This window comes from Penicillium atrosanguineum, assembly GCF_028827265.1.
Source record: "Penicillium atrosanguineum strain IBT 20685 chromosome Unknown utg000005l_segment0_segment0, whole genome shotgun sequence".
NCBI classification, from domain to species: Eukaryota; Fungi; Ascomycota; class Eurotiomycetes; order Eurotiales; family Aspergillaceae; genus Penicillium; species Penicillium atrosanguineum.
The window spans coordinates 1,389,272-1,410,129 of record NW_026623137.1 but is presented as its reverse complement, the minus strand read 5'-3'; the positions used below and the strand labels follow the sequence as shown (position 1 = coordinate 1,410,129).

Sequence of the window (20,858 nt, the reverse complement as noted above, 5' to 3'; positions counted from 1 at the left end):
CCAAAGAGAAGAAGCTGCTCGTGGCCGTAGAACTTTAGTTGAGAAATCCTTTGCAGCCAACGGAACCGCACAGACAGGGAATGCGGTCATCACTGCCCCATTCTCTTTCAAATTTGTAATCGTACGTAAGCTCCTCATCTGTGGAAATTGTCAGCATGTCTTCGAGTCCTGAGATGGGCATATTCACGTACCTCTTTCAATGTCCCTGAGCGCGTAGATCACAATGCGTTTGCTGCCATCGACCTTGATGATCTTGGCGGTACAGTTGGGCGTGCAGCTGTGGTTGATGAACCGGGCGATGCCACCTCGCTTAGTAGCGTCGATCACAGTGTTCTCGTCGATTCGGAATAGATAGCTGCTACCAATGCCACTCTTGAGATACCGCCTTTCTCGCATATCGGCCACCTGCTGGCGTACTTTCTCGCCGACGTATTCAATGATCATGTCGTTGGCAGAGATATTCTCCTCGGCGTATAGTCCCCAGTTGTGAATAGCAGACCGCGCAAACCGAACGGGCTTCTTTCGCTTCTTTAGCTGATTGAACCGAAGGGCGTCGCCTTCTCCGACAGAAGTTGGAAGAGCCTGCTTCTGCGCATTGATGTCGGCGATAAGCCGGCGGTTGTTGACGCGAGTAGACCGTGAAGTTGACTTGGAAATGGTCTTTGCTGCAGCAATTCTTGCAGCCTCGGCGGCGGCAGCCTGGGGGTCGTCCTTGGCTTTGGCCTCACGTTCCTCGCGAGCTTTCTGAACCTTGATCCGATGAGGCAGGTATTTCGATTTTTCGGAATTGAGAATCCTCTTCCGCCCCTCAGTTCGTGCAGCGCCCGAGTAATTCGAAACGTAATAGCCGGTGATGCCAATGGCGTCATGTGTCGGTCCTCTTGCTTCCACTTGATTGAGAGCTTTAATCTCCTTCTGTCGCCATGCCCATGCTGCAATATTTCTGATAACGGATGCAGACTGCTCAAGCAAAATCTCCCGTAGGTAGCGCATGTCTTCATCATCCTTGACCAGGTGTTGCCAGCCATCCAAATCCAGGATGATTCTTTCGTCATCTTCCACAGTCGCACGTGGCTCGTCTGTAGACACTCCCCAGTCGATCTCTGTTTTGTGTCCCTCGACCGCAGTCTTCCACTGTTCACCAGGGAAGAGATCATCTGGCAGAGAAGCTTTAGTCGGAGTCAGGCCAGGATCCTGGTCTCCTGGCAATTTGCTTGTCGCTTCCTCCTCGCCAAGACCAATCCCGACAGACGACAGAGTCTCAGGTTGCCCCCCGGCCATGTCTTTTGTGGGCTCGATTCCGAAGAGCTCGTCCTCTTGTCTCTGCCTCTTCCGGGAGTCGAGTTCTCCTGCCAAGCGTTTTCTCTTGCCGGATTGAGGGGACACGCTTTGAACATCATGGGCGAGACTGTCAGTCTCCTTGTCACCGATGATTTGGGCGCTACATTCTTCATCAGACTCCAATACCTCTGACTGATATTCCTCATCTTGATCAGACTCCATTGACCCAGATGCACGACTTGGCGGGCGGCTGCTTCTCTCCTCAGTATCTCGGGTGATGGGCGTCCGTTGTTCGTCGTCCGAATCTTCATCGTCGTGCAATTGCTGCAGGCGATGATAGAGGGGACGAACCTCTCTTTTTCGTAATGGCTGGCGACGTCGCTCATCCACAAAGGCTGCTCCTGCATGATCTAGTCCGTGGGCTTTGCGAATGCGTGGGAGCGCAAGGATATTGAGATTCGAAGATCGAAGCGGATCTAATCCAGAGCGAGAATCCGGAGTGCCCAAAGTGCTGTCTATTTCAATGTGAAAAGTGGATCGTTTCGTGCCCTCGGGGCCGGGAATTCCTAATCGTTCCCGCCTATCCGCATGTTTGATCGGATCAAGATAGTCGTAAAGCGCCGGCGCGGCAATTCTAGACTTCACGTCCTCAAGCAGCTTATCTCGAAGGTCACGAATGATGATGGAAAGCACCTCTCGGGAAGGATCGAGGTCAATTGCGCGTTGTTTCTTTTCCTCTTCGACATCCAGCTCTGCCTCTTTTCTCGCCCTCTCCCGCTGAGCCTTTTCTCGTTGCTCCGCTCGCAGACGCTCTGGGCTGGGACTGCGCACGTAATTGGGATTCCCGTAGGGCTGGCTCTCCATATTCATGATATAGGTAAAGAGTGGCTGCATGTGGCACAATCGGTAACATCGTTCCGTTTCTTCTTCGCCTCGCCTAGAGTTCTCGAAAATGATATAGTAGCCCGTGTTATCGCAGCGAATCGCCTTGTAGCTGAATAATTTGAGTCGTTTCCTGAGATGTGGAATTGTCGTACCGAGCACGGGCACATAGCAATGAGCAATGAAGATGTAAGGGTCGCGCTTGATCTGGTTCAGGATAGGCGTCTCTTCGACCAACGACTGCACGGTCGGGGACCGAAGACTTCCCCGAGGCCCCTCCGGAACCACAAGCCCAGGCCGTAGAATTGATCTTCCGGAAGGTCCTTTCGGTGCAGTGGGGGGAGGCTCATTCTTCTTCGACTGAAGATCCGGCTTGGTCTCCGCCGCGGCTGCGACGGCCTTGGACGCCAATCTTTGGGACTCGACGGCTCTTGAGGCCATTCGTTCCGAAACGACCCCATCGCGATCCAGTTCTACCCTGATTCTGCGAGTTCCGATGCGTTGTTCCTTCCTGCACTCATAGTAGGCTCGTCTAGCCGCGCTGGCGGCCGAGACAGGGCCAATTCCACGAAAAGACAAAGTATCTTTGTATTTGATCGAGCAGATACCGAGAAAGCGGCCGGTGATGGGGTCCGTGCGGTTGTTCATTTCTGCAATGTCACCGAAGCTGGAAAAAAGAGCACTGATGGGAGCGACTGGGGTCAGAGGATCGAAACCTGTGACGACTACCTGAACCGGGGGCCCGGGGCCGATGCTGGTCGCTGCATCATACGGCCATTGCTTGAGAGCATAAGGAGCTGGTCGGTACTTGGTCTTTTGCTTGCAACCCGATCCTCGCGTATAGTTGGCGATGGAAAGACGTGGGTCAGGAGGACCGACTTGGCCATTAACCAAGATATCCACATACTCAGGCTTGCGACGCTTTTCTTTGGACGCTCGCTTGTCAAGGTCTGGGTCGTACACTGCCTTGCAGCCCTTGGCCAAATGTCCCACACGGGTTTGAGACTGAGGAGTCGGAGGTGTGTGAATGGGAGTCATCGTGGACTTGGAGAACTCGGGATTAGGACGAGCAGCATGGTCCAGGTGATTACCCTCCGCAGTCTTGGACGGAGTGGTCGCCTTGCCGGGGGGGGATGACTCTGCGTTGGTCAGCGGCGTCAAGGTGTCGAGATGCAGCGGGTGAGGGTGGGCAATGGCCAGTGGAAGAGCTCTATCGACATCCTGGCCCGTTGAGTCCGCGACAGTCGAGGATGAGTGAACCGATTCCCCAGCGGGTGCAAACGAAGCCCCGCCGGTAGAGCTGGACGCGGCGAGCGACCCCGTCTCAACATCACCATCCGGTCCTCTGCCTCGGCAATCCCCAATCTTGACGCGCTTCTGCTGCAGAACTGATGGGGCAGTAGGGAAGAAATCTGCAAATCCGGCCGAGGCGCGTGACATCGTGAGAGGTGGCTACACACCCGAGACCGCGCGATCACCAGACAGCATCCTTGACCACGACGATAGACCCATGCGCAACCGGGTAGGAGATCCCGGGAGTTGAAACGAAGAAGATGAGGATGTGGGTGCTCAAAATTAAGAATCCGCAGTGGAAGGGGGTTTCACCAGGTGATCTCCGTCGCGCCAATTCAAAGAGTTTTGCAGGAGAGACGCGCCCGAATGGGGAGGCGGTGGGTGGGCGGTGGAGACACAGAGTTGACCATCTTTTTTCCTTTTTTTCCTTTCCCCTTTTTGATGCTTTGCAGTGACCTCACCAGATCACAACATCGGAGATCTTTCTTGAACCAGGGTCTACCATCATCCAGCCATTTACAATATGATTGCTCTTGACCATTGACCAAAATATGCGGGTCATGATCTAAATAGTCCGAAGAAGCCTCCTAAAGACGGGTCGCTAAAAAGGGACCCTACGTGATTCACTAGTTCAGCCCAGGGAGGCTCTTCACGATCGATGTTAGATCAAAGTTCCAGGGGCCAAAGGGGGCTGAGTTTGAAGAGTACAAAAATAGAAGCTAGACGATCGTTTGGGAATCCCATCGGCATCTGAGACCTGTGGGAACGGGAATGGACCATGCAAAAATAAACATGGAATCTATTCCCCTGGTTAACCCCTGTACTAAGGACCCGAGGATCGGGGAAGCAAGAAAGCTAGACCTGGGTCAACTGTCAACTTCGGATTTGTGACTACTCATTTTTAATCATTAGTGAATTTTGCTGGCTCTGTCCCACGAGTCGGTAACCAGGTAAACAGGTCATATACAGTAGAACTAATCAAAAGATACACACCAGAATCCACGTGTTCCAAGTTCATTGTTATGGGCAGAGTGGAGACGAGCAGAAACTCAGTGAGACACAGTGACTGGGGCCGACGCATTGGCCAAAGCTGGGACCTGAAGGAGCTAATAATAATTCACGGTTCGCCCCTCCCTTTCCTTTCCTCCCCCCTCTATAAATACGATCTGCCTTGTGTTGACCTTGCTGCTCAATCTCAATCTCATTTCCCCCCCCCCTCCCCCTCCCCCTCCTTCCCTCCCCCCTTCTGAAACTTTAGAGCCTACTTCTCCCCTTCCCTCACCCCCGAATTCTCATCTCCCCCTCCCAATTCGCTCTGTCTTTCGTTCCTCTCGCCCATCATGTGGTACGTGGAAGCTCTTCCTCTCGGATTTGGACATTGTGGCTTACCCGTGACAGTGGAATTTTCGGCTATATCAACTACCTCGTCGAACGTGACCGCCAGTTCATCGTTAACACCCTTCTCAATGGTATGTCTTTCCCCCACGGTCTTCAGCTCTACCGAAGTTGACATTGGTGCAAGGCCTGTCCCGACTGGAATACCGTGGCTACGACTCAGCCGGTATGGCCGTGGATGGCGACAAGAAAAATGAGGTCTGCGCATTCAAGGAAGTTGGCAAGGTGGCCAAATTGAAGGAGCTCATTGCGGAGACCAAGCCCGACATGACCAAGACCTTTGAGTCCCACGCTGGTATCTCTCACACTCGTTGGGCCACCCACGGCACTCCCTCCCGCCTCAACTGCCACCCCCACCGGTACGTCGCTTCTCTCTTCACCATGATTTCTACTTGGCCTCTCGCTAGACTGCAAGAAGGAAGGGAAAAAATCACATCAATGACACAGGCTGAGAAATGGATCGCTAACTCCTCTCCGCCGCAGATCCGACTCCACATGGGAGTTCGCCGTTGTTCACAATGGTATCATCACCAACTACAAGGAATTGAAGTCTCTTCTGGAGACCAAGGGCTTCCGCTTCGAGACTGAGACCGATACCGAGTGCATTGCCAAACTTGCCAAGTACCTTTACGACCAGCACCCCGACATCGAATTCACTGTCCTGGCCAAGGCTGTTATTAAGGAACTCGAGGGCGCCTTCGGATTGCTGCTCAAGTCGGTGCACTACCCCCATGAGGTTATCGCTGCCCGCAAGGGTTCGCCCCTTGTCGTTGGTGTGCGCACCTCGAAGAAGATGAAGGTAGATTTTGTTGATGTGGAATTCTCGGAAGACGGTGCTCTTCCTGCGGAGCAGGCCTCCCAGAATGTCGCCCTCAAGAAATCCGCCACTAGCCTCCTGGCTCCCCCGGACAAGTCGCTCCTGCACCGCTCTCAGTCGCGGGCTTTCCTGTCCGACGATGGCATCCCCCAGCCCGCTGAGTTCTTCCTGTCCTCCGACCCCTCGGCCATCATCGAGCACACCAAGAAGGTCCTCTACTTGGAGGATGATGACATCGCTCACATCCATGAAGGCCAGCTGAACATCCACCGCCTGTCCAAGAACGACGGTACCTCCAACGTCCGTGCAATTCAGACCATCGAGCTGGAGCTCCAGGAGATCATGAAGGGCAAGTTCGACCACTTCATGCAGAAGGAGATCTTTGAGCAGCCCGAGTCTGTGGTCAACACCATGAGAGGTCGCCTGGATGCTGTCAACAAGAATGTCACACTGGGTGGTCTCCGGCAGTACATCTCCACGATTCGTCGCTGCCGCCGCATTATTTTCATCGCCTGCGGTACCAGCTACCACTCATGCATGGCCGTGCGTGGTGTGTTCGAGGAGCTGACCGAGATCCCTATTGCCGTTGAGCTGGCTTCGGACTTCCTTGACCGACAGGCCCCCGTGTTCCGTGATGATACCTGCGTGTTTGTCTCCCAGTCCGGTGAGACTGCCGACTCCCCTGATGGCTCTTCGCTACTGCTTGGAGCGCGGTGCTCTGACTGTGGGTATTGTTAACGTCGTCGGATCTTCCATTTCTCTTCTCACCCACTGCGGTGTTCACATCAACGCCGGTCCCGAGATCGGTGTTGCATCGACCAAGGCTTACACCTCCCAGTTCGTCGCCATGGTCATGTTTGCTCTTTCTCTGAGCGAGGACCGTGCCTCGAAGCAAAAGCGACGTGAGGAGATCATGGAGGGCCTCGGCAAGATCTCAGATCAGTTCAAGGAGATCTTGAAGCTTAACGATCCCATCAAGGACATGTGCGCCAAGTTCTTCAAGGACCAGAAGAGTCTGCTCTTGTTGGGCCGTGGTGCCCAGTTCCCCACTGCCCTTGAGGGTGAGTATACCAACACCTAAACTCCGCTTTTATTGTCCGTCTCACGCTAACAACTGTTTCCCACCCCTTCACAGGAGCCCTCAAGATTAAGGAGATTTCATACCTTCACTGCGAGGCCGTCATGTCCGGTGAACTGAAACATGGTGTTTTGGCCCTCGTTGACGAAAACCTGCCTATCATCATGATTCTTACCCGTGACAACCTGTTCACCAAGTCGCTGAACGCCTATCAGCAAGGTATGTTATGCCTAATTATTTCTCTAGATTTTCTCATCTGACACAACATGCAGTCATCGCCCGCGGTGGCCGCCCTATCGTCATCTGCAACCAGGATGATCCCGAGTTTTCGGCTGCGCAGACTGAGAAGATCGTTGTGCCGAAGACCGTGGATTGTCTCCAGGGTCTGCTGAACGTGATTCCTCTGCAGTTGGTCTCGTACTGGCTTGCCGTTGGAGAGGGTCTGAACGTTGACTTCCCCCGCAACCTAGCCAAGTCGGTTACGGTCGAGTAAAAAGGGGAACTACAGATGGAAATCTTAAGTAGACGACTGCGATGATCTTATTATTAGGTGTTTCTTAGCTTTCTCGGGAGAATGCAATCATATTTTCTTTCCTCCACTGAGTCCTCCACTGAGTCCTCCAATGTAGTTCTTCATTGATATATGTACGTCTTTGCAATCGTATAATTTGAACATTGGTATAGTACAATTGTGTATAGCACGGCGGCGCTTGTTCTATTTTTGCCGTATTCGGTCGCGACATTCCGCCTTTCCCCGCCACACCAATTGCGGGACCGATGTTTTCATCTCCCGCGCAATTCATAACCATTTACTTGTCCTTCCTTCACTGTCATCCTTCTTCCTATCCTGCCATACACGATGACTACTATCAAAGGTCCTGGGGCTGCCCAGAGCCTTGACGGTAAGAGACCGACCCCGCCTTGCACACCTTCTGATGAGCTCCCCCGCTAATGGCTTCTGTAGGCTCTGGGTTGCGAATTGCAATTGTCCATGCGAGATGGAACACCGCAATCATCGACTCCCTTGTTTCCGGAGCTAAGAAGAGCTTGCTGGCAGCCGGCGTGACCGAGGAGAACATCACTGTCCAGACGGTCCCCGGTAGCTACGAGCTGCCTATCGGCGTGCAGCGGTAAGCTTCGAGTCTTTCGAGTCTACCCCGGATAATCGCGCTCTTCTGACAAATTTAATCCTCCTAGGCTTTACGCCGCCTCTCAGGTCCAAGCGAGCTCGTCCGGCGAAGGCATCAGTGCCACCGACCTCTTGTCATCCTCGACCACCGATCTTAAGTCTACGTCTCAATCTACTAGCCCTAAAAAGCCCTTTGATGCCATCATTGCTATCGGTGTGCTGATCAAGGGTGCCACGATGCACTTTGAATACATTGCCGATGCCGTCAGCCATGGGCTGATGCGGGTTCAGCTGGATACGGGCGTGCCGGTGATCTTTGGACTGTTGACCGTTTTGACCGAGGAACAAGGTCTGGAGCGGGCCGGACTTGGCAACAGTGGGATGCACAACCACGGTGAGGATTGGGGAAGCGCTGCAGTGGAGTTGGGTGTGAAGCGGCGAGAGTGGTCGGAAGGGACGATTGTGTAGATTCCCGAGTCCGAATCCTTATCTTCGTCTAAATTTCACATTTATTGTTTCAATTCTGATTTGAAGGACACAAGTGCATCACAGAAGCATCAAATTAAATGGGGTCGCTGTCAGGTCTATTGACACGTTCATTCTTCCATCTGCTCTCCCTCTGCTTGACCCTTATCCTCCTCATCCTCATCCTCACCTTCCAGAACCCGGCGCGCAAACTTCTCGGCCTCTTCCCGAATGTCCTTGGGCACTTCTTCGTGCCGTCCCTTAGTCGGACCGTCAAGCGAGCTGATCCATGACATTTCCAACTCAAACTCCTTGTCTTTGCTGTCTTCGTGGGCGACGTAGATGATGCGCGCTGCCTCCTTCACGCCATCTGCCAGAGATAGATTGCCCGAAGTCAGGTCCAGCTTCTCCAGTTCCGCCTTGGCAGCCTGCCGTCCCTTGCCGGTGGCGGCACCGTAGTAGCCCTACATCAGCCATTAGCAAGAGTCACACCTCAAGAAGGAAAAAGTCGAGTTACATACCCAGTAAAGCCCGCTAGGTTCAATCATGTATAGCCCAGGCCCTCCAGCTTGGGCATCTTTGACTTTCCCACCGGCGCCTGACTCTGGCCCTGAACCGACCTGGCCATCGACGGGCAAGTCCGCTTCACTATCCCATCCTCCGACGATAGAGGTCACACCAAATGGTCGTACACTAGAGTACAATGTGTAGGCTTGTACGTAGCCACCGAGGCGGTTCGCGAGCGCGGAGGTCGGTATGGGGCCCTTGTATGTACCTCTCCATGAGGATGCTTCATCTCTGGCTCTGGACACAAAGTGCCGACCATCGGGAACGAGACCCGCCGATACCTAGATAGTACGATGTTGATTAGCTTCTTCGTTGTTATTGAAGGGGGCGATAGTCCTTACAATGCCGACATGACGATCAACTGTCGCGATTCTCTTGTTGGCGCCGGGCTTGAGGAGTTTGCTAGTGATGATCTTTTCTACTGCCAACACCACACCGTCCTTGCATCGGATGCCGATAGCTGTTCCTCCGTTCTCAACAGCCTTCACGGCGTACTCAACCTTTTCGATTGTTAGCTATCAGAAATCCCACGGCGTCGTTCTGTCAAATGCACCGAAGAAAGATGCGAAACCTACCTGAAAGTTTCGGCCATCTGGCGAGAAGACTGAGTTTGAGAGATCGTATCCCGTACCGATTGACGTCTACCCTGTTAGCAACAAACCTCGTAAGCAGCGACAGTGAAACCCACCATGGTTGTGTAAGTGAACAATCAGATCAATCTATTTGACAACAAAAGAGGTCGAAAGAGGGAAGGGTAAATGGGGAGCTGCTGAAGAGACAAGGACGCGGATGGAGGATAGAGGGAAGCTCCGGTGGATGAGCTCGACGAAGCTGCGTCACGGGGTTGCCTGGGGGTCATGTGACCCTGGCTACGCCGCGCGATCGAAGTGCGGCCCAACTACAGTTTTGGGCATTTGCCTCGGTGGGGGAAATGGAGGATACAAGATTGATAGTCTCTATTTCTATTTCTATTTCTACTCTCTTCCTTCCCTTGGACTTCACATAAACACTCGGCTCGTCTGGAAATCTCTATACGACGGTCTGTTTCTTATTGTTATTGTTATTATCTTCCCTGAGACCTGGAACCTGGAAACTGGAACCATGTCCTCTTCCATCTTACATCAATGCCCGTCCTGTGGGCATGCGTCTGATATCTCCCTTTCCCTCGCTGCTTTCATCGAGAACCCCAACTGTAACCAGGTAGCCTCCACTTGATCTCCGTGATTTGCAGCAGTGCCTGACCCGGAGTCTAGTGTGGCCTGTCTGCATCGGAGAGCAATGGCAAGCTGCAGGATGAGCTGGTTGCTTTGTTCGACCGACAGATGACCGTGGCACAGTTGCCTCTCTCCCAGAATGAACCGATCACCTATATCTCCCAACACTATCACCATTCTTCCCACGTAGTCCCTCCCCCGATTTCGCAGCCTTCGATCTTTCCGACAACCCAGAGCGTCCATGATGTCTTGAGGCAGCACGGACTTGACCCCGACACCTTCTCGGCCAGTCAGCTGGCACTCTTCCAGCATGCGGACGTGGACCAACAACAGCGTTTGATCCAAACGTGGCAAGTCTACTCGAGGTCGGAACGGGCCACGGTTATACCAATTTGCCAAAATATACAATCTTTTCCCGCAAAGCCCGCTGAGGACCTCGAGATGAACGACCAGATAGATAGTATCAGAGATGACCACGCTGGCCTTGCAGAGCCCTATATGGTATCAGGCTATGAGGCTGCTCCGCCTAAGGAACCATCCACCGGAGCGCCATATACTTCGTCTACAGATCCCGTCTACAGAAGCCAGCAGCAACAGTGGTGGGAGCTGACCCAAGTGGGACCGATGGAGTCGCAATACGGAGCATATGAGGAGATGAACCGGTATCATGCGGCTTGTGGGGTGGTTCAACCAAGCTGGTGCCAGAACTGATGTTTGATCAAACATGTCTGTAGGTAGATCACGAGAAATGAAAATGAAAATTATAGGCCTAGACAGGCCTAGACAAGCGACCATGACTTATCTATTCGAGGCGGATTCAAATAGGTGTTTAACGTGGTACATTTCCAAGGAACAAGAAAACGATCCCTGGAAGCATTATGTAAAAAGAAGACCAAGCGATGCCTACAAAGACCTCTAGGGAAAATTCATAGGAAGAGGTTTAAAAGGGCTAATGCAAGGAATTGGTAAGTTCCATGGCGATATAAACTTTTGGTCCGAGTCACGTAATATTTGACCTTCGTATTTTGTTAAATCTTTTTTCAATTAAAACATATTCTTAGTAAATTGTTTCATTGTCTCTAGCTTTGATGGTATAAGATGAGTTAGCCATGGCCAGTAACATAAGGAGCGTCCGCCATTGACAGGTAAACCTTTACTCAATCATAAATTTCACTTGAGCTTCCCCGAGAGATTTTCGGCATCGTGTTGAAGGTAGTCGAAACATAGCACTGGGTATGTCTTTGTCGGATTGCTATGTTGATTTGACAGCAGGTTGCATGAATACCAACAAGAGTTGGTATGTCAACACAAATCAAAGAGTAACCCTGTCGATATATTTAGTACGAACTCGGAACAAGAACCAGATCAGACGAACATACTTTACTCTTCATCCAAAGCAGCCATGGCATCGGCAAGAGCATCGGCAGAGCGCTTAACCTCATCGACAGCCTCGGCGGCGCGCTTGGCCTTGGCACAGCCCTGGCCGGGGTGGTCGCACCAGATCTGAAGAGCCTGGGGATGGGCCTCAGCAATGGCCTCAGCGAGCGCTTCAGCAGAGCGCTTAACCTCGGAGGAGACGTCGGCGGTACGCTTGTACATGTAGCAGCCCTGGCCGGGGTGGTTGCACCAGATGGGGATACTGGGCTTCTTAACAGCTTCCGGAACAGCAGCGGCCTGGACAGTCGAAGCGGCCAGCAGAGCAATGACGACGGAGAGGTACTTCATGGTAAATATGGGTGCGAATGCACTGGTGGAAGAAGAAGATTGGATTGGATTGGATTGGACTGATCGGCGTTCAAGAGAGTGAGCGAAGATCGTGGGCGGAGAAGAAACCAGCAGCGACTGCGAGGTTTTATATTCACGAGAGCCATGTTTTTCTCGTGTCCCTATTGCTATACATCATTGCTGAAAGAGCTTATTGAGTCCCGAGTTGGGCTATAGATCTTGACGAGTCACTTTGTTGTTTCCATCATGAGACGTGCGGGTATAGACCAGCGCATGCCTCTTTCTCAGGCCACCCGCTATGAAAATGACTCGAGGGATGGAGTTTGAGCGAATAGGTAGATTGCTAGTGAGTGATCGCGAGGCAGCCTTTGTGAGCTCTCTCGGGGGGAGGCGTCAAGGCTTGAGATGGAAGGGAACCCAAAAGGTAGCTCAATAGCAAATGCCGAATGGAAGAGCCAAGAGTATAACCAGGTTGCAAGAGAAGGCGGAACCCGAAGAAGGGCTCAATAGGTTCTCAAAGAGAGTAAAGGGAAGTCGAGTTGTCGAGCGTCCCTTTGAGATAAGATCGGGCCGGCGCAAGTCAGAGTCGCGCGATGCCGAGCCCATCCGGGCCCTTTTTTTCCGTTTTCCCTAGTGTCTGATCCTTCCCTTTCCCCCCGTCTGGCTCTCCCCCATTCACTTTCCTCCCCTCCACCTCCACCTCCACCTTTTTCGTGTCAAAGAACTCGTCATTGAAAATATGTTCTCGAGAACGGCACAGCCCGCTCGGGTTAGCTTGTCCCCTGGCTCCTTTGCGCGCGCCAAGGCTAACTTGTTCAGACCCTGCTCCGCAGCGCCTCCGTGGCTCCCTCCTTCGGTCGCTCTGTTTCCGCGAGATGTATGCCATTGACTCACTTTTGCGCGCATACCTGAAATCTTGAACTCATCGCTAATATTTGACGCGCCAGCTTTTGCCAGCGTTCAGTCGGATATCTTCAAGCCCACCAAGTATGGTGGCAAGTACACTGTCACCCTTATTCCCGGTATGCCACGACCAATTGTCGGCCCTTCTTGGCCTTGCGCTAAATTAACTGAGTGCTGATCTTCGTTTTTTTCTTCTTCGATTAGGTGACGGAATTGGTGCCGAAGTGGCGGAATCGGTCAAGACCATCTTCAAGGCCGACAATGTCCCCATCGAGTGGGAACAGGTCGATGTCAGCGGTGTCGACACCGGTAACAAGCACTCCGAGGAGCTGTTCAAGGAGTCCCTGGCTTCCCTGAAGCGCAACAAGCTGGGTCTGAAGGGTATCCTTTTCACCCCCGTCGAGCGTTCCGGCCACCAGTCTTTCAACGTCGCCCTGCGCCAGGAGCTGGACATCTACGCCTCGATCTCCCTGATCAAGAACATCCCGGGATACGAGACCCGACACAAGGGTGTCGACCTCTGCATCATCCGTGAGAACACCGAGGGTGAGTACTCTGGCCTCGAGCATCAGTCCGTCCAGGGCGTTGTTGAGTCCCTTAAAATTATCACCCGTGCCAAGTCCGAGCGTATCGCCAAGTTCGCCTTCAGCTTTGCCCTCGCCAACAACCGCAAGAAGGTTACTTGTATTCACAAGGCCAATATCATGAAGCTTGCCGACGGTCTCTTCCGTAGCACTTTCCACAAGGTTGCCGAGAACTACCCCACCCTGGAGGTAAACGACATGATTGTGGACAATGCTTCCATGCAGGCTGTCTCGCGCCCCCAGCAATTCGATGTGATGGTCATGCCCAACCTTTACGGAGGTATTCTTTCCAACGTCGGTGCTGCCCTCGTTGGCGGCCCCGGTCTGGTTCCCGGCTGCAACATGGGCCGTGACGTTGCCGTCTTCGAGCCCGGCTGCCGTCATGTTGGTCTCGATATCAAGGGCAAGGACCAGGCTAACCCCAGCGCCATGATCCTCTCCGGGTCTATGTTGCTCCGCCACCTCGGCCTTGATGACCATGCCAACCGCATTTCCAAGGCTGTCTACGATGTGATCGGTGAAGGGTAAGTTATTCCTGTGAAAATGGTTCTCTTTTCTCTAGCCGCATTCGCTAATGATCCTCTAGCAAGACTCGCACTCGCGACATGGGTGGTCAGGCTACCACTCACGAATTTACCCGTGCTGTCTTGGACAAGATGGAGGCGGCTCTGTAAATTTGAACCCTGCTACCTTGCATCGTCCCACTGCTACGACCGGGGATTCGTCCAGCCAACTCATCTGCAGTGGACTCTGTCGGTCATGAGCCAGCTGGACCAACCCTCCATCATGTATTATCTTTCTTCCTACTTAGCTCGCAATGTGCCCCCAGCAAGTTATAGCAATAGACATTTTTGGATTCCAGAGTAAGACCAGTCTTTGAACATATTTGTACGTGCACATCGTTTTCAAGGATAATTTCGAGGACAATTTTGTGGATGGATGTGAAGAAAGGGTATCTAAGGGTGGGGACATGTAGAGTATCTGCGATCAAAAGGCCACACGCCTCTTGCGGCCGGTGTATTTGGAGTTCTGCTTCACGACCTTTCCCTTCCTCTCCATCTGCTCCTTCTTCTTCATGATCCAGGCCTTGTCGCCCTTCCGCCCTCGGGCACCTTTCAATTCCTGAGCCTTTCGCCTTGCATCCAAGACATTGACGTCCTCCATGCCATTCACAACCCCGGTAATGTCACCCTGTAGACCACCACCACCGACTGTCAAAACCAAATATAGCTTGCTGTTCTTGGTTCCCGGGTCATCCTCAAGAATACCCGCGCCAAATCCTGCCTTGATCGCGGCTCCGCTGATCATGCTTCGCTGAATGTCGTTTTTGGGGTAAAATTGGCAGACGGCTCTACCACCACGACGGAGGCTTGCATAAAGGCCCTCGAAGAATCGTTTGAGGCGACCTTCGGGACTCACGTCGCTGGTTTCTGCGTTGCATAGCCACTGAATAGCACTGATGCTAATCGCAGCGTCGAAGCTGCCGGGCCGGAATGGAACACCCTGACCAATGTCGGCGAGGAACAGATCGCCCTCTACCTCACGCTGCAGGGCCACGTCCAGCATGCTCGGCGAAATGTCCATGCCCACCCACACGTGAGGCCCGCCATCTTCGGGTGATTCTTGGGACAAAATCTCACCAGAAAGACCCGAACCACATCCAACATCCAGAATGAGGGACGGAGATGTCAGTTTGAGGAGCTCCAAGGCTCGATTGGTCATGTCGGCTTGAATATTCCGAATGCGGGATGAGGTTGTATATTTGCGGGATTCATTGTCATTGTAGAAGAGATCAGGCGGGCTATTCTCACGAAGCTGGTTAGTTTCCGGGTTTGATCAGATCCTGAAGGCCATAGAAACATACAGGATATCTTCAGGGCGCGACATGGTGGGCTTTGGGTTTGAATTGTTGAGGCGAACTTGCAGATCGAGACTTTTTTTTGAGGCGGGGTGGAAGCCTCAGGCAAAAACACCCCAAAGCGTCATTGCGGGAAACAATCGACAGCTCCGAATGCGCCAACTCACCTCATCCTCCTTTCACCACCCAACGTGCCCTCTTTGCGATGTGGATTCTTCCTTTGCTCGGTTATTTAGGGGTGGTCGTCGGGTTCGCCTTCCTGACCCTCGCCATCGGTTAGTTCCTCCCCCCCTCGCGCGGCTGTAGACTAACACCCGATGCAGCCTCGGGGCTCTACTACTTATCTGAGCTCGTTGAAGAGCATACCGTCCTCGCCCGAAAGCTCCTGAGTCGCTTGATATACTGTATCATCGCGGTTCAGGTGTTACTTGTCATCTTCGATCGCTTCCCCGTGTGGCTCTCTCTTCTCAGCATCCTTTCTCACCTGGTCTACGCCAGCAACTTGCGTCGGTTCCCCATGGTGAAACTATCGGATCCTCTGTTTCTGCTCTCGTGCCTGTTGGTGGTTCTTAACCATTGGCTATGGTTCCGCCATTTCTCGAAACCCCCAGCCCCGTCTCAACGAGCCGAGAATAATTGGCGCCAGCCGTATCAGGTCAACTACGAGGAAATTCCCTCCTTCTCTGAGGTGGCTTCGTACTTTGGCCTGTGTGTCTGGTTGGTCCCATTTGCTCTCTTTGTGAGTTTGAGCGCGGGTGACAATGTTTTGCCCAGCATGGGCTCCGAGTATGCAACCGGGGAGCATGCCTCAGCTGGATTGGGTCATAGCCGCGACTCTTCCGGTGGTAAAGCCAAGAATAAGGGCATGGCGAAGGCATTGGTGGATAACGTACGGGGTTGGGCTCAGGAAAACGGCGAGCTGATGGGATTCTGGAAAGGCGAGCGAAACAGGCGTTTTTAGTGTAAGATATTATATAGACAGAACATAGCATTTGCAGCTCCGATTGAGTGAATAGAACTATTGAAAAAATAAAGAAAATAAAGAAAGACAATGGTACGATATCGATGGACACCAAGTCTGTTCGAAATAGAAGATTCGAAATAGTAGAAAGGGAAAAAGAGGCCGCGACACAGCGCCGGCGGGAAAAGAAATAAAATAAAAGGGGTATAACGATAGATCAAGAAAAACCTCCAAGCCAATATAGTCCAAGGCCTACTAGCCTTTGATATTGCAGCCTCATCCTAATTACCATTATCATTAAACATTCCCTGCGACTCTGCTGGTGCCAAGTGGGTAAGGTTGTCATCTTGCGTGCAAATCGTGATCTTTCAAAGGGGCATAGATAGTCGGGAGATTAGAATTGGGGGAACATGAGAAGAACAAGGCGGCCAAATCAAGTTGCCACATGTTGATGTGGTGGAGCGGTTGTTTATTTGCCTTGGTAGAAGGAGAGATCTTCTGGTGCTGCAGAAATAGTCAGCTATCATTAAGCATAAGATGGCCAGCGTTGTAAGAAGAAACATACTGTGTTCCATGAAAAGCATCGAGCTCTCTCGCCTCTTTGCCTTTGCCGAGCGAGTGTCATCCGAACTAGGAGACAGCATGCCATTCAGTGAAGAGAATGGGCCCGAGGCTGCCGTGGGTTGATTGTACACGTCTTGCCTATACCCCGCCTGGTCGTAAGAAGGTTGCATAGGAGTAAAGCCGGCCTCGTGGGGGGGTCGAGAATGGTCGAGGCCCGTAGGCGCATCACCCGAGCCTCGGAACGAGGTCTGATTATACGAGGGAGTCGGTATATCCGAGAACATTTGGTGACGTGGAGAACGAACATCGTCCGGTGACAAACTGTGGTCAACGTTCAGCTCCACAGTCGATGGACCGGGACCGGAATCTTCGCCGAAAATACTGTCAAAGTCGGTGAGGAACATTGAGAAGACCGGCGCCGGAATGTTGAGGGTGGGAGCAAAGACGATGCCGACGTTCCTGACGGTCATCTTGTTCACATCGGAATTGTTGACAATCTCGATCAAGAAGAGCGACAATGCTCGCAGCAATGCCAGGTTTGGCCTCGGTAACCGGTGAATCAATGAATTGAAGGCAGTGACCTTCTTCTGGCGATCATCGAGTTCTGTTTGGATAAAGTTAGTGATGTCACTTAATGCAGGCGAAGGGAAAAAAACAAAGCAGACATACCAAGAACACGGAGGAAATCCAAATGAAGCTCCCGCGTCAGAACCGTCGTTGGAAGCTCTCGGAGGTACTGCTTGAAGAGAGAAGCAACAGCATGAACATCGTAGTACTGATCTCCAGCCAAAAAGTCCACGTCACCTTCGGTATTGAAGCGTTCTTTAAGTGCCTTGATCACAACATTGGAGCCGCTCAAGCGGAAAATACCCTCCTCCGATGCTGCGCCTTGGGCCTGAAGGTATTCGATGCAGCGATAGACGACGGCTGGTAACTCTGCCTCGATCCCGTAAGGTCCACAGTCCTGCACAGCTTCAGATAAAGGAATGCCGAATACCGGTTTGACATGCTCTCGTCGCTCGGCTTGAATATTAGCGTTCGCTGTAGACACTTCGACTGAGGCCTGCGAAGCAAGATCAAAGGAAGATCGCGTGCGGAATCCCCAAATGCTGCGCTTCTTTTCCTTTGTCGACGTGGGCTTATTGCCCCAAGCTCCCACATCTTGAATCACGACACCATTCGTGGGCGCTGAGATGATCTTAGGGGACTGCGGTGTCTCAACAGGGGACTGATTCAGCTCTCGGAAGTCCATCGACAGAGCAGCTGGGATACGCGGAGAGCGAGGGGCCTGCTCGAGAGAGGATCCTAGTATAGGAGGTTCGGCCGCAACAGTGTTGTCAAAGCTGAATCCCTGGACAGATCCCCCGGCACTTTGATCCGGACTTTCAACCCCTCTACCAGACCGCTTGCTCCCGTTGCTAGAAGGCACATTGGACTTTGGGGCGGCGTTGGAGGTGTTTTTCGACTGAGTCTGGGATTGATTTTTTAAAGAAGAATTACCACGGCTCTCGTTGTCCGAGGAAGGGGATTCCACATATTCCATCAGGGCATCAACCCATGTGTCACGCTCCTCATCACTTTCGGCGCAAAGGACATGTCGAACAAGCGCCGATGAATCCTTCTTTTTCGGTTCCAGGACGAGGAACGCGTGTCGATACTGATTGTCAGCGTCCTCATCAGCACCCGGGGGTGACTGACTTTGACTGCTGGAATTTTGTGATTGTTTGCCGATCTGTGCATGATGAAGCTTAATGGTACCCATGTGAGGGCCACCGGGAGACTCAAAGTATTTCAGATCTGGTCCATGAAGGACAAAATATCGGGCCTTCCAGCCTCCAAAGTTTTTGCCTCTCTTGGTCAGATAGCCCTCCTTTCGAGGTTTCCCGTCCGGACCCCGGAGCATGTCCGGTTTCCCAAGGCTATGGCCTTTAAGTAAGCTTGTCTCATCATCTCGAGGCTCAATAGCATCATTTGTGAGGAATTGGCAAATAACAACTGCAGCATTCTCGTCCATAGGCGTGTCCAAGAGACTGTCAAAGTACGAATTCAAGGCAGCACGCCGGGCATCCACTTTGGCAGGCGAGTGACCACTGAAGATGCTGCGATCAGGCAACCTGCCAGAAAATGAAGCCATTTGTCTCACTTGATAATCCAGCTGAGGCAGGGAAGCAATGACCTTCTCGACCCGCCAAAGCTCAACCATATCAGATCGGGAGATTACACTGAGTGTAAACACGGGTTCCTCGTCTAGGGGCTTAGATACCATATAGCTATTTCTGGAAGGTCGAAGCCGAGACGAAGACACTCTAACCTGGATCACAGGAAGCGCGTTAGGAGGCAAAAGCAAACCAGGATACTCCTCTGAAACCAAGCCCTGATATATACTGCTCTCCGTAAACGCGGGTGTTCTTGGACTGTCTATCTTGACAGCTGGATCAATCGAGGGAATTGGGCCTCCAGGCCTTCCGGTCATAGCTTGATAATCTCCAGGCTGAAATGGGACTGGGTAATTTGAGGCTTTTGGAGAGAGAGGTAGTCCCGAGGGATTATACCCCGCTGATATATCTCTGGGCATCCGGGGCAAAGGCGAGCCGATGGGTCGATCTTCGGGCCTTGGGCTTAATGGAAGGCCAGGGCTTTTAGGCATGGTAACGTGCTGACGCCCAATCGAACTGGAGGGATTGACTCGAGAGTTCAAAAGGGGTCCCAAGGGGCCAGATCCGCTTATAGGTGGGGGTGACCTCGTTGCTAATTCACGAGGAGCCGTCACCGGACTTGCAGATGTAGCAGTATCCGTTGAGCTCTGAGATGTGGCCCCAAATTCAGTCGATTCAGTAGCGTCAAGGTTGTTCATTTCTTCAAGCAGGTCAGCTTCGCGGTCCCGGTCGTCTTCTTCTCGCGTCTGTCTCCTTCCACGGTCCACGCTTGGTCTTCCATCTGCGTCCTGAGTGTCGCCATAATCGGATCCCGAATCTGGCTCTGCAGGCTCTAATCGAGTGTCCCCTGATCGTAGATTCAGTGGTGCAGGTGGCGGTTTGCGGTTCGGCTGAGGTAGTCGCTGTATTTCACTTGCAACTGGGGACGCAGCTTCAGTTCTTGGACTGAGGCCTGAGATGCCTTCAAGAGTAGTACCGGACGTCGAGGGGGATGGGACGATGGACGGCTGTTCAGCTTGACGTCGTTCGCTCTCCCTTTTCACTCCTGGAATCGATCTTTGATGGTCTACATCAGCTAAGATGGATCGTGGTACGGATGAATCAGTGGTTGGTAGCGGAGGCGCCGAGTCCTGTAAATCCTTGAGCTTCTTCTTGTATTTTTCCTTCTCCTTGAAAGCACGTTCTAGGTCTTTGTTGAGACCTAGTATAAGGGTGCGCTGTTTATCGACCAGCTTCCAAAGCTGTGAGTTCTGAGAGGCGGCTTGGTGCTTCTCTCTCAGGAGGTGCACAATAACAGCCTCCGCGGAACCCGCAGCATTGATGAGATTACTGATATCGGCTGGGCTTAGAGCATTGGCGTCAAAAGCCGATTTTTGAGAGGCGGAAGATAACGATGAAATGGCCGAATCGATAGAAGAGGTGCGAGGCATGATGCGGTGCGTCGGACGGTCACCGGGCGCTGACAGGATAGAGCTCACGGAGGATGATGCAGAACGATCAGGCTCGGTCAACCCCGGCGGCTTAGGTGAGTTGCTATCGCCCGGCATGTTTGCCATGTCCGCTGTGTCCGTACTTGTCATATCCGGGATTTGGGCGACAGGGTGAGCCGAGCTTGAGGGGGGCACGGGGAACGGCGCATTCACTATACGGGAGATAGGCGACCGATTCTGGGAGGGGGAAGCGTTGGCACTTGATCTGAGCGAGAGGGGGCTATGAGATGAAGGCGAGTCGTGAATATAGGATTGTGGGAGCGAGCTGGTTTGTAGAGGCGAAGGTGAGATGTGACGGGAGCCAGATCCGGGACGCGCGATGTCCGATCGCGCAAGATAGTCCCGGGGAATGAGACCACTATTCAAAGAATGGGCAGAGTTGTTCCTGGACGTATGACCCGAGTCGTCCATGCGCGGCTGCGACATGGTTCAGGGATTCAGCGCATCAGAGGGGTTCGGGGGGCAAAGAACCCAGGAAGGAGAGGGGGCGGGATGG

General features: G+C 52.7%; 10 protein-coding genes across 10 annotated transcripts; 5 read left to right on the top strand and 5 right to left on the bottom strand.

Moving 5' to 3' along the window:
* Positions 1-34: 34 nt before the first annotated feature.
* On the bottom strand, positions 35-3,603 carry set1 (histone methyltransferase SET1; the record flags this gene model as incomplete). Its single annotated transcript, XM_056886842.1, has 2 exons — positions 35-138; positions 192-3,603. The coding sequence occupies 2 exons, from the start codon at positions 3,601-3,603 to the stop codon at positions 35-37; spliced, it is 3,516 nt and encodes a 1,171-aa protein (XP_056740491.1).
* Positions 3,604-4,796: 1,193 nt separating this feature from the next.
* gfa1 (glutamine--fructose-6-phosphate transaminase (isomerizing) GFA1) lies at positions 4,797-7,239 on the top strand (the record flags this gene model as incomplete). The annotated part of the gene is made up of 7 exons (XM_056886841.1): positions 4,797-4,801; positions 4,855-4,925; positions 4,979-5,210; positions 5,335-6,319; positions 6,378-6,729; positions 6,804-6,965; positions 7,019-7,239. The coding sequence occupies 7 exons, from the start codon at positions 4,797-4,799 to the stop codon at positions 7,237-7,239; spliced, it is 2,028 nt and encodes a 675-aa protein (XP_056740490.1).
* Positions 7,240-7,605: 366 nt separating this feature from the next.
* N7443_006784 (lumazine synthase RIB4) lies at positions 7,606-8,343 on the top strand (the record flags this gene model as incomplete). The annotated part of the gene is made up of 3 exons (XM_056886840.1): positions 7,606-7,648; positions 7,711-7,876; positions 7,944-8,343. 3 exons carry the CDS (start codon positions 7,606-7,608, stop codon positions 8,341-8,343), a joined length of 609 nt encoding a protein of 202 aa, XP_056740489.1.
* A 128-nt stretch (positions 8,344-8,471) lies between these two features.
* On the bottom strand, positions 8,472-9,598 carry N7443_006783 (proteasome core particle subunit alpha 7; the record flags this gene model as incomplete). Its single annotated transcript, XM_056886839.1, has 5 exons — positions 8,472-8,804; positions 8,862-9,188; positions 9,249-9,407; positions 9,483-9,548; positions 9,596-9,598. 5 exons carry the CDS (start codon positions 9,596-9,598, stop codon positions 8,472-8,474), a joined length of 888 nt encoding a protein of 295 aa, XP_056740488.1.
* A 98-nt stretch (positions 9,599-9,696) lies between these two features.
* Positions 9,697-10,832, top strand: N7443_006782 (uncharacterized protein; the record flags this gene model as incomplete). The annotated part of the gene is made up of 2 exons (XM_056886838.1): positions 9,697-10,107; positions 10,161-10,832. The coding sequence occupies 2 exons, from the start codon at positions 9,697-9,699 to the stop codon at positions 10,830-10,832; spliced, it is 1,083 nt and encodes a 360-aa protein (XP_056740487.1).
* Positions 10,833-11,501: 669 nt separating this feature from the next.
* Positions 11,502-11,846, bottom strand: N7443_006781 (mating alpha-pheromone PpgA; the record flags this gene model as incomplete). The annotated part of the gene is made up of 1 exon (XM_056886837.1): positions 11,502-11,846. The coding sequence occupies one exon, from the start codon at positions 11,844-11,846 to the stop codon at positions 11,502-11,504; it is 345 nt and encodes a 114-aa protein (XP_056740486.1).
* Positions 11,847-12,585: 739 nt separating this feature from the next.
* Positions 12,586-14,007, top strand: N7443_006780 (isocitrate dehydrogenase (NAD(+)) IDH1; the record flags this gene model as incomplete). The annotated part of the gene is made up of 5 exons (XM_056886836.1): positions 12,586-12,615; positions 12,666-12,723; positions 12,794-12,868; positions 12,954-13,857; positions 13,920-14,007. The coding sequence occupies 5 exons, from the start codon at positions 12,586-12,588 to the stop codon at positions 14,005-14,007; spliced, it is 1,155 nt and encodes a 384-aa protein (XP_056740485.1).
* Positions 14,008-14,320: 313 nt separating this feature from the next.
* Positions 14,321-15,220, bottom strand: N7443_006779 (18S rRNA methyltransferase BUD23; the record flags this gene model as incomplete). The annotated part of the gene is made up of 2 exons (XM_056886835.1): positions 14,321-15,134; positions 15,198-15,220. 2 exons carry the CDS (start codon positions 15,218-15,220, stop codon positions 14,321-14,323), a joined length of 837 nt encoding a protein of 278 aa, XP_056740484.1.
* Positions 15,221-15,396: 176 nt separating this feature from the next.
* N7443_006778 (uncharacterized protein) lies at positions 15,397-16,152 on the top strand (the record flags this gene model as incomplete). Its single annotated transcript, XM_056886834.1, has 2 exons — positions 15,397-15,466; positions 15,515-16,152. 2 exons carry the CDS (start codon positions 15,397-15,399, stop codon positions 16,150-16,152), a joined length of 708 nt encoding a protein of 235 aa, XP_056740483.1.
* A 469-nt stretch (positions 16,153-16,621) lies between these two features.
* Positions 16,622-20,788, bottom strand: N7443_006777 (GTPase-activating protein BEM3; the record flags this gene model as incomplete). Its single annotated transcript, XM_056886833.1, has 3 exons — positions 16,622-16,656; positions 16,718-17,320; positions 17,386-20,788. The coding sequence occupies 3 exons, from the start codon at positions 20,786-20,788 to the stop codon at positions 16,622-16,624; spliced, it is 4,041 nt and encodes a 1,346-aa protein (XP_056740482.1).
* Between the last annotated feature and the right edge of the window lie 70 nt (positions 20,789-20,858).